This window comes from Oryzias latipes, chromosome 18 (genome assembly GCF_002234675.1).
Source record: "Oryzias latipes chromosome 18, ASM223467v1".
Taxonomy (NCBI): Eukaryota; Metazoa; Chordata; class Actinopteri; order Beloniformes; family Adrianichthyidae; genus Oryzias; species Oryzias latipes.
The window spans coordinates 22898411-22909958 of NC_019876.2; the positions used below are offsets into that span (position 1 = coordinate 22898411).

The 11548-nt window shown below is 40.5% G+C and overlaps 1 protein-coding gene across 1 annotated transcript; it reads left to right on the top strand.

The window, feature by feature from the left end:
- Nucleotides 1–9358: 9358 nt before the first annotated feature.
- Nucleotides 9359–11239, top strand: LOC110013825 (macrophage mannose receptor 1-like). The gene is made up of 3 exons (XM_023966333.1): nucleotides 9359–9723; nucleotides 9921–10337; nucleotides 10545–11239. Exons 1-3 carry the CDS (start codon nucleotides 9375–9377, stop codon nucleotides 10886–10888), a joined length of 1110 nt encoding a protein of 369 aa, XP_023822101.1. The 5' UTR covers nucleotides 9359–9374; the 3' UTR covers nucleotides 10889–11239.
- The last annotated feature ends 309 nt before the right edge of the window (nucleotides 11240–11548 follow it).

Consider the following 11548-nt stretch of genomic DNA (forward strand, 5'->3'; position numbering starts at 1 on the left):
ATTTATCTTTAGGGGTTTCTAACCCTGAAATACCAGTTCCAATATTTGTTTGCATTTTATAAGACAACTATTATGTTGGTTGTATTTGAATATTCAAAATAATTCTTCTCAGTATTCATATTAAACTTTTATGAATTGCTTTTCTTATGACTACATGTTCTAAAGACCAAAATAATTTGTTTTCCTGAAAAACAAATACAAAGTGACAAAATTTCTTTAACTTTAACTAAAAGTAAAATGGAGTTAATGTTTACGCTCCATACTGCCCCTTTAAAGTGATTTTATGGAGAAAGTTTATAAAAGTAAATTGTATAGCATTACAGAAAAAGGGTTTGAACCAGACAGTCTCTAATAAAGCACATCACAATCTAATAAAAATATGTTTCAAATTTTATCCAAGTATCTGGTGTCAAATGACATTTTTGATAGAAAATATCTGCAGAGAATAACCCCTCGTCCTGTTTCCATAGTAGTTTGAATAAAAAATTACCATAGCTGCTTTAGTACAGACAGTTATTGTTCATTTAAAAATACATCCAGCAGCTGTTTGTTTTTCACTTCCTCCTCAGAAGTAGAAGAGCAAACAATAGGAAACCAGTGGAACCAGTGACGTAAGGACCTATGTTGCAGGAAACCATGCGTCCCCTTAGTGCCCTACCCGCCAATTTTAACTGCACCCCCCTTAGTACACACACCCCTCCCCCCTCAATATATACATCCCAACATAAACACACACACATGCACACACACACCATCTCAAACACACACACACACGCACACACATTTTGCAAGGAAGGTGGGACCTGGGTCCATCTGTCCCCTGCCTCTTCCCTGGTGGGGGGTGCGGGCCCCTTTGCAACGGCGGCCGTGTCCCCGGGGTGCCGGCTTCCTGGGCCCGGCGGTGCTCTCTCCGCGCGGTGGGGGAGTTCACATTACATCTGAGCCGGGGGTGTCTGGTCCCTGGGGGGTGGGTTCTGGTCCTTGCTCCTGAGTGCTGGGCCCCGCCAAATTTCCAACTGTGGCCGAGCCTGGTCGGGCCATATTTATAACACCCCTTGTGGGCCCTCTTTTTTTCCCCGGGGTTACCCCCTCCTGGGCGGGGGCGGCGGGCCCCCTGCCTCGCTCCTCCCTGGACCAACCGTGGGCCGGGCGGATGGCTGCCTGGAGTGCAGAGCGGGTCTCCCTTGGGGGGTCCTGGCTCGTACCTGGGGTTGGGGCGGGGGGATGCCCGGAACTCCTGGGTGGTGGTGGGGTGCTCGTTTGGGGCTGTGGGCGTCCTTCTCCGGTGGGGCTCTGCGTTGGGTTCTCCCGGCGCGGCGGGGGGGCTGCTCTCCTGGTTGGGCTGGGGCGGCGCTCTCTTTCCCTCCGTGCTTCCCTGGCCTCTGGCTCTGGGGGCCTTGCGGCGGCCCTGCTGGCCCTGGCCTGGGTGGCGGGCTTGGTCGCCCAGGCGGCGGTTGTTCCCTGCCGGTTCCCGTGTGGGGTTGGGGGGATTCCGGCTGCCGCTGCTGCTGCGGTGGGGGTCTTGGGGTGGGGATGGCTGGGCACTCTCCCTCCTTCTTTTCACGTTCCACCATCCATTTTAGAAGAACATAAAACCTCACCTGAGCACTGGTGTTAGCTCACCTTTGCACTAATAGCTTGCATGACTGAATGACTGAAATATTTCACACTAGTTGGTTTTAAGGCATAAGTATGCGTGTGAACACTATCTGTTTTGTGTACATGTCGACAGGTGGACATTTTTGCAGCTAGCAGGTGTGTTTATAACATTTGAGTGTGTGTGTGGACGGGCCCCGCCCTTTTTGTACTGCATTTGAACCTTACCATAATGATTAACAACCAGTAAACTTGTTGCTGTATGCTGCTTCATGGTCTTATCCCCCTTCCCCTCCTATTATCACCCCCTACCCCCCCTCTCTCTAGCGTCCCTCTCTCTTCTTCCCCTCTTTCCTTTTCCGTCCGGTCCAACACCAAAGATTTTCAGACATGATTGAAATTAATAAAGTTTGGCCTCAATTACAAAAGGGGTTTATTCAGACATACCTTTGGTTTGTCAGAAGATTAATAACCCCTCTTGTTAAAGCAAAATATGTCCAACACAAGAGGCCCTCAGCTCTCGTCTGTCTGCCCAGCTGTTGGACAGGACAAGTTAAAAAAAAAAAAAAAAAACGTACGAAAGTTGGAAAAATGAAGTCGCGGTGTGGACCCGAGTTACAGATCTTGAAAAGAAGAAGCAGGCGCTCGCCGTTGCTTTGGCGCTTAAAGTTTCAGGACAAGTTAAAAAAAAAAAAAAACCCATGCGTGAAGGCAGAAACTTTAAAACTTTGATGAATAAACTTCAACGAGAACAAACTGAAACAAAAAAGAAACAAAACTGATGATGATCACAGATGAGATGACTGAACTACAAACCAAACATGATGTATGGGTGATGTTGTCGTATGGTGCCCTTTACACAGCCTTATTGTTGTGAGTTATGTGAGCACTGGCTCCTTACTGACTGTGCGCAAATGCGGCACATATGGGGTGTACCCGTGGTACATAAAGTGACCATTAGATTCCAGTGGGATGTCTGCACAAACTACATTATGAATGTCTAATTTCTAACAGTCCGGCTGCACCAAAGGGCTGCCTACCTTTCACTTGAACAGCACTAATGGGGCTCCCTGTGAAGTACACACGTTTGTGGGGAGTTTTAAAAAAACGTACAACTGCATCTCACACTTGCACATTATTCATGTGTTCACTACAACTTGATGCTAGCTTCAAGCCCGTAGAGAAAATCTGTATGAGCATTGTCTTCTCACTGGGTTGTTTACAATCTAAAATATTTTGTGTAGACCACCTGCGTGCCTCGAACAGGTTTGCCCGTTTTTCACCCGCAGACAGCCTGTATCCACCCGTACGGACATTTGGGACTAAGGCATTACACTGAGGATTGTTATCTGAAGACAGCTGACGATAAGTTCAGAAAAAATAAAAAATAAACAGGTGGGATTGTGACAGATGGAAACAAACTTTAACTCATAAGAACCAAGATTCATTTGTCCTGAAAAGAAAACCATATGGGCTATACTACAGACCAAGTGGACCACAAAACACATTTCTGATGTTTCTTCCTGCAACCCTGCTGTCTCTATGGGTTCTTATGGGTTAAAACAGAACATGAACTAAGAAAATGACACAAAGATATAAAACCACAACTATAAAGGGTTTGATCCTCTCACTATCTGTCCTCAGGATATAAACCTATCCTCATAACTTCTTGAAGGACTTATAAAAAATAAAGTCCAATAACTTTGAGGTCACTGCAGGTTAAATCTATACTCAGGCTTTGAATTCTTTGTTTTCTTCCTCGGACAGTTTCTAATGCATTCTATCCAGAGGAGAAGCAGCGTGGCAGGGCTAGCATCCTGATCTGGTCAGGACAATTGTGTGTTTCAAATTTTCTTGGAGCATTACAAAAATGCTACATAAATTGCTGGTTTGTCACTCAGAGTGATTCACCCATCATCAGGTGAAAGTCTGAGCCTTAACCCGGGATACAAAGCAGTGACCAACTTCAAAGGTGATGTTCTTCAATTAAATGTAATCCCCCGTGCTGCTATTTTGAAAACATGTTTTATTTTTAGAGATCTAATCCCGATCGGCGGAAAGTTTGACATTATCCCAGTGTGCCGAGCCCGCGTTGCCTGCCCCAGACGTCGAGCGTGACTCACCAGCCCTTTGCTGGCCAGACCCGCTACGCCGGACAGCACAGCCTCCCGTTCCAGGCTCCCTCCTCCTTGGCTTTGTTGTGAAACCTTGGTGTGGTTCCTTGTGGCAGGGAGTGATGTCACGGTTTTAGTTTCTTTGCTTTTATGTTTGAGTTCACTTCCTGTTTTGTTTCTGAAAAGTTCCTGTTTTGTATCTTGGTTTCGAGTTTTTTATCTCTCCTGATTGTCCTGATTGTTCCTGATTGTGTTCACCTGTGTCTCGTTTGTCTGTGTGTATTTAAGTCTTGTCTTTCCTTTCGTCCCGTGCTGCTCCATAACTTATTGTCCCCTGTTTCGAGTGTACGTAGTACAGTGGTGGACAAAATTGTTGGTACTCCTCAGTTAAAGAAAGAAAGTCCACAATGCTCACTAAAATGACTTGAAACATTCAAAAGTAACAATACATTAAAAGGTATTCAAAATTAAATAATCAAAATCAGCCATTACTTTTGAGTTGTTGATTTACAGAATTATTAAAAAAAAAAAAACTAATGAAATAGGCCTGGACAAAAATGATGGTACCCATAACTTAATATTTTGTTGCACAAAATTATCAATTAAACGGTTTCTGTATTTGTCAGTAAGCCTTCTGCACCTGTCCACAGGTATTTTGTCCCACTCCTCATGAGTAAACTGCTCCAGTTGTCTCAGGTTTGACGGGTGTCTTCTCCAATTGGCATGTTTCAGCTCCTTCCACAGATGTTCAATGGGATTCAGATCTGGGCTCATAGAGGCCACTTCAGAATAGTCCAACACTTTTCTCTTAGCCATTCTTGGGGGGTTTAGGCTGTGTGTTTTGGATCGTTGTCCTGTTGGAAGACCCATGCCCTGCGACTGAGACCAAGCTTTCTGACACTAGGCAGCACATTTCTATCCAGAATGCCTTAATATTCTTGAGATTTCATTTGACCTTGCACAATTTTAAGACAGCCTGTGGCAGATGCAGCAAAGCAGCCCCAAAACATAACTGAACCTCCTCCATGTTTCACAGTAGGGACAGTGTTCTCTTCATTGTATGCTTCATTTTTGAGTCTACGAACACAGAGCTGATGTGTCTTGCCAAAAAGCTCCAGTTTTGTCTCATCTGTCCAAAGGACATGTTCCCAGAAGCTTGGTGGCTTGTCAACATGCATTTTGCAAATTCCAGTCTGGTTTTTTTATGATTTCCTTTCAACAGGGGTGTCCTCCTTGGTCGTCTCCCATGAAGTCCACTCTGGCTCAAACAATGACGAATGGTGCCATACTGATGTACCTTGATCTAGGAGTTCACCTTTAATGTTTTTTGGAGGTTGTTCTGGGCTCTTTGGATACAGTTCCAATTATCCGTCTCCTCAATTTGTCATCAATTTTCCTCTTACGGCCACGTCCAGGGAGGTTGGCTACTGTCCCGTGGGTCTTAAACTTCTGAATAATATGTGCCACTGTCGTCACAGGAACTTCAAGCTGCTTAGAGATGGTTTTATAGCCTTTACCTTTACCATGTTTGTCTATAATTTTGTCTCTAATGTCCTGGGACAATTCTCTCCTTGGCTTTCTGTTGTCCATGTTCAGTGTGGTTCACACCTTTTCACCAAACAGCAACGTGACTATTTGTCTCCCTTTAAATAGGCAGACTGAGTGATTATGGGTTTGAAAACAGCTGTGATGTAAATTAAAGGACATACATGAGTTCATCATGACCCCCTATGCAATTAGTTCTCTTTTATGTAGGTACCATCATTTTTGGCCAGCCCTATTTCAATAGTTTTTTTTTTTTAATAATTATGTAAATCAACAACTCAAAAGTAATGGCTGATTTTGATTATTTAATTTTCAATACATTTTAATTTATTATTACTTTTGAATGTTTCAAGTCATTTCAGTGAGGATTGTTGACTTTCTTTTTTTAACTGAGGAGTAACAACAGTTTTGTCCAGCACTGTATTTCAAGTTTGCCTGCTTTCTGCAGTGGTTTTGTGTTGTAGTTTATTTTGCTATTAAAGCCCCTGTTACCCTGGTACCTTCTGCCTCCTCATCCTCTCTGCGCCTGGGTGCTTCCTTAATCCCCCTTAGTAACAGTTTTTCTTGTTTAAAAGATCACAATTTTTAATCTTTTGTTATCTGATTTTAATAATCATTCCAACTTATTTATTGTATATTTTGTGATTTTACTGTGTTTTAGTTTTGAATATGAACAGCGTCTTTGAGTGTTTTGGAAGGCGGTTTTAAAGAAAACTTATTAATATTATGTAACTTTATGAATATGAATTTATCTATGAGAAAATCTAAGGAATTGCTTTTACTTTTTTATGTACAGAGCTCATGAAGAAAGTCATGCAAATATCCTTCACACCATCACATTTGAATTTTTCTTGTCATATTACCAAACAGAAAAATATGTAAATGTATTTACTTTTTCTTTGTAACTGGTATGTCTTTCAAAGGGCTACATTTAAACATATTCAAGTCCACGGTACACCTTTAAAGAAAATAATGTTTTCAACACGTTAAAAAACAGGTTAAACTTTTTTAACAGTTAAAAAAAGAAAAGATCTTCAGTGCACGTCTCTCCCCTGCTTTATAAATGTAGACTGATTTACACTCACTGGATACTTTATTAAGTATACCTTGCTACTGGGTTGGAACCAATTTTGCCTCTAGAACTGTTTTAAAGGGCCTTTATCATGCTATTCTTAAGCCTTCTATAGTAAACAATATCCATGGATGTGATAATATATTACATTTGGCACACAACAATTTTTTTGGGTTAAATATTCATTTTTTGCCCTGGTTTCTTTTCCAACCAGGAAGTAAGACAACTCGATCTCTGAGGCTCCGCCTTTTGATCCGTGTGGCTGCCGCCCATTTCATGACATGAACCTAGAGTTGGCCTCTGCAGTGTGTCTATGTTTCCCCCATGAAAACAAACAACATCCAAACTGTTGCAAAGATGGATGTGCATTAGTTTATTTAAAATTAAATCCTTCTTGCCAATAGTAGTTAACTCCCTCGGAAAACAAGTGGGGATGTGTGTTGGCCTGCATTAGTGCTGGCTGCGCAAACTATTCTTAGAAGAGGCTGTTCTCACCAGTCTACGTCAACTCATGAGAGCCCGCTCGTTTTCGTGTTGGGAGGGGCTGGTGCTCATAGCACAGGTTATTAAAATAATACTCAGAAATGTATGAATGGATCAAAATACCGCTTTGGGTTTTTTTGGTGAGAAATGAAGATTATAATACACCTAAAAGCTCAAAAAAAAATGATTTTGCATTGAATAGGCCCTTTAATCCTTGGTGGCATAGATTTAAAACGGTACTGGAAACATTCCTCAGAGAGTTCATGGTCCATATTGTCAGGATAGCATCACACAGTTGCTGCAGATATGTCAGCTGCACATCCATGATGCCAATGTCCTGTTTCACCACATTCCAAAGGGGATCTATTGGGTTGAGATCTGGTGACAATGAAGGCCATTTGAGTCCAGTGCATTCATTGTCATGTTCAAGAAACCAGTCTAAGATTATTCCAGCTCTATGACATGACACATTATTATGCTGGCAGTAGCCATCAGACGATGGTACACTGTGGTCATGAAGGGATGGACATGGTCAGCAACAATACTCAGGTAGGCTGTGGCATTGTAGCCATGCTGAAATGGTACTAAGGGGTTCAAAGTGTGCCAAGAACCAGGCCAGGCAACGTTTTTCCAATCTTTTATTGCCCGTCTGGCACCAACATCCTCCTAAGTAACTTAAAACCCCTTTCTTCCCCACTTGGATACTTGATTTTTATTGCAGCAGATTGTCTTGACTATGCCTAAATGCATTGAGTTGTTGCCTTGTAATTGGCCGATTAGAAATTTGTGTTAATGAGCAGTTGGACAGATGTGCCGAATGAAGTGGCCACTGAGTGTTTATAACTTCAAATTGGACGGTATTTCTGACTCCAACTTTGATCCTAATGCTTTCATCTTTCCAAAGCGTAGGAGCAGCTGTTGACCTACATAGTAGGATCTTCTGATAATTTTACTTTTTTTTTTTAATTAAAATTAAAGATAAAACAAAATCTGCCTAAAACAATTAGGTAGCATTCTTTTTTTAATGGGGATATTTTCTAAAAACATTCACATGCTTTTTTCTTTGTATTTGACACTGGTAATACAGAAATATATTTTTATCAGTAATTTTCTCTCTGATCGCTGTTTGTTTTTTATTTTTTAAAGTACATCAGTTGAACACAGGATGCCATTACTCTACAGGAGTGTTTTAATAAGAAGAATAAGACGAGAATCAAATCTGTTTTGACACGAAACATGACAATCATCATCTGTAGTTGAGACCAGTGTTTACTTAAACTTCTATGCAAACATGACAGTTAAATATGAGGATGCAGTGATGCTGTGATCACAACTATTCAACACATCACAGCAGAAGGTTGAAGATCAGACTGAAGCTCAGAGAAGAAACCCTGCAAGTGAGTATCTGCCATTTTCAAATTATTACATACAGATAATAATATTAAAACAGTGTGATAAACCAGTAAAACAAACTGTTTAACGTTTTTTATTCATTCAAATATCCTAATATATTTGTTATCAAATATATGGGAGTTTTCTCGGAACATAGCAAAGTTAGTTAAAAAAAAAAAAAAAACTCATTAAAGAGAAATGATTAAAGAAAGGGGATTTATATTAGAAAGGATTTCAGATTTATTATTAGTAGTATGGGTTTTAATACGTATTTTCAGGTATTTGTTTTTGTTAATTTTCCCATTTATTTGTTAGTCAGATACCCCCTCCTCCACCCCCCCAAAAAAGTCAGTTTAGTCAGTTCTGATGGTTTAGTCTTTTTTATAGTGTGATCTTTTAATCAAAATTGCAATTTGACACCAGAAATTTGCAGGAACGATGGGACACATTTTTGTTAAAACTCATGTGTTTCTATCAGAAACTGTGTTTAAATTAAATGAAATATTTACTTTAGTGGATGACATACAATCATATTACTAGAATATTAGTGGGCATAATTGATTCTTGAAAAAAGTAAAAGAAAGTTGTTCTTTTAAACATAATTTATATCACAAATGTCATCATGCAAATGCCCTTTCATAACAACACATTTGAATTTTTTCCCAGCAGGAAATGTAAATAAACTAAACAGGAAATGTAAATCAATAGTGTTTTTCGCACTTTTAAGTGTAAATAAATGCCTTTTAAATTGATGTTCCTAAAATATATTATACAACAAAAATAAATGAGGCAAACTTCTGTTAAAACTTTATTTGAAATGATGATTTTAAAGTATGACATCAGAAGGACTCAGGTGTTTATATTCTGTTTCTTTAATCAAACTACATTTGAAAAATTATTTTTACTCTGAGGAACTCACAATTTTTCCACTAAATAAAAAATCTTAACTCGTGTAAAAATGCTTTTTTCTCAGAGGTTAAATGAATATCTCAAAGCAAAGATGAAGCAGAGTTTCTTCTTCCTCATCTTTGTGGGTAAGTGCATCATCAGCTCCTCTCTTTAGTTTTTCAAACTCACAGAGTCTGTATTTAATCTCAAAGTCACCAAGAAGATGAAATGTGCTCTCCTCTTTATTCTGGCTTCCAGGTCATTTTTGTCTCTTCACATGTCAGATGTATGACTATTACTTTGTTAATATGAACCTGAGTTGGACTGAAGCTCAGCAGCACTGCAAGACACATTACACTGATCTGGCTACAGTGACCAACAGGAAAGACTTGGACAAACTCAGAAACATGCAGAGAAGCTCCATGGCAGCTTGGATCGGTCTGTACTATGAAGCAGGAACCAATGAGACCTTCCACTGGTCTCTGCCTGGAGTGGAGTTCAACAAAACAAATGTAAACTGGAATACTAATGAACCAAATGGTGGTAAAAAAGAGACCTGTGTGGCTCTCTGTGAACACTTTAAGTGGGTTGATATCGATTGTACCACAAACCATTATTTCCTCTGCTTTAACAGTAAGAAAATAATCATTTCTCTTTGCTCCAAGTATACGTGCAATTATTACATACATTGTTCATACAAGAAAAATTAATGTCACGAAAACATCACAAACTATTTTTCTGTGTCAGAAACTGTGCTTAGAAAGGTGAAATGTTATATCATTTGCCACGAAAATGTGGAGTTAATTTATTACCAACTTGTGTTTGTGTAGTTACAGGGGAAAACTCTCCAAACAAAATGTTTTTCTTAAGAAAAGAGACAAACTGGTTTGAGGCTCAGGAATACTGCAGAACTACATACACAGATTTAGTAGGAGAAGCACAGCTACAGGAGATAAAGGAGAATTCTCATGGAAACAGTCCCTGTCAACAAGTATTGGTAGATTCTGTTGATGGACAAAACAATTGCTTGCCTTCAATTCTGAATGATTGCAATGATGGCCACATATTTATCGGGCTGTACAGAGCCACCTGGATCTGGTCGGATGGCAGCAGCTTTTTTTTCAGACTGTGGGATAAGGAATTTTACCGTGGCAGTAAAAAAGACTACAGCTGTTCTATTCTGACTGAGAATGGCAGTTGGAGCATTGATGACTGTGGGAAAAAACAGCCCTTTATCTGTTACCAAGGTAAATGTTTTTCACTTGAAGATCTTCAATTAATTCATACTCATCTGTTAATCAACACTTTATTTTCAGATTCAATTAGTTAAACATTTATTGTTCTTCTCAATGGTGTTAGCAACAAAAACAAAAGCAAACAAGCACAATACGTTTCTGTGAAATCATCAATGAATTTAGAATATAATCTTAAATTAATACCCCATCCCCCACCAGATCATGTGATCCTGATCAAAGAGAACAGAACCTGGGAGGAGGCCTTATACTACTGCAGACATCACCACCATGACCTGGTCACCATCACTAACATGGATGAACAGAGATGGGTCCAGGAGAAAACCAAGAATGCCTCCTCTCCCTTTGTGTGGACTGGACTGCGCTACACCTGCACTCTGGGGTTCTGGTTCTGGGTCAGTGATGAGGTGGTCCACTACAAGAACTGGGCCTCACCTGAACAGATGAATGAGTGTGACATGTCAGGAGCCATGCAAACGGTAGGAGAACACAAGTGGTTCAAGAAACATGATGAGGAGAAGTTCAACTTTTTCTGTTCAAAGTGAAAATTTGTTCAATGATCACATAATTCCTATATTATCTGGTTTTATTTTTCATAAAAGAAGACAATGTTTATATTATGTTTATGACCTTAGTCTTTTATCTGCTGGTGTTATTTTCATAAGAAGTTATCTGTTCAAAGTGAAAATCAACTCAATGATTATAGGCTTTTTCTTTAATTGTTTTTACTGAGTTTTTTTTTTTTTGGTTTAATGAGATGCTCTGAAATGTTTAAAATAAAGGCTTAAAGATCCACAAACATCTTTGCAGTTTTTCACTTTTTCATTTTTAAAATGTGTGCTAGGGTGAATCAGACTGTGACTGTAAAGCGCTTTGGGCCTCAACCCACCAGACACAATTGTGACTGTAAAAAACATTCAGTTTCTTCAGTTCAACGCTTTCTGGCTCCTCTCTCTCTGTGTGGGGGGGGTGGTGCTGGGCCTGGGGTGTCGGCACCTCCGGGGGTGGGGCCCCTGGGCGGGGTGGGCCTGGCCCCCTTGCTGGGGGGGGGGAGGGACAGCTGTTTGACCACCGGGGGAAAGTCTACAAGCTGCCCCCAACTTACCCCCTTCCTCATATAACCTCATAATAGGGTGAGGGGGTGGGGGGCTTAGCCTGCGAGGGGCCTTGGGGGGGGTTTACTAGGCAGTGGCCCCCCTCCTATG

Bases quoted from the DNA above. Each gene is read 5' to 3' on its own strand.
- LOC110013825 (XM_023966333.1), top strand. From the start codon at position 9,375: ATGTATGACTATTACTTTGTTAATATGAACCTGAGTTGGACTGAAGCT. The intron at 9,724-9,920 runs GTAAGAAAATAA...GTGTTTGTGTAG, and splicing joins TTATTTCCTCTGCTTTAACA to TTACAGGGGAAAACTCTCCA. The intron at 10,338-10,544 runs GTAAATGTTTTT...ATCCCCCACCAG, and splicing joins GCCCTTTATCTGTTACCAAG to ATCATGTGATCCTGATCAAA.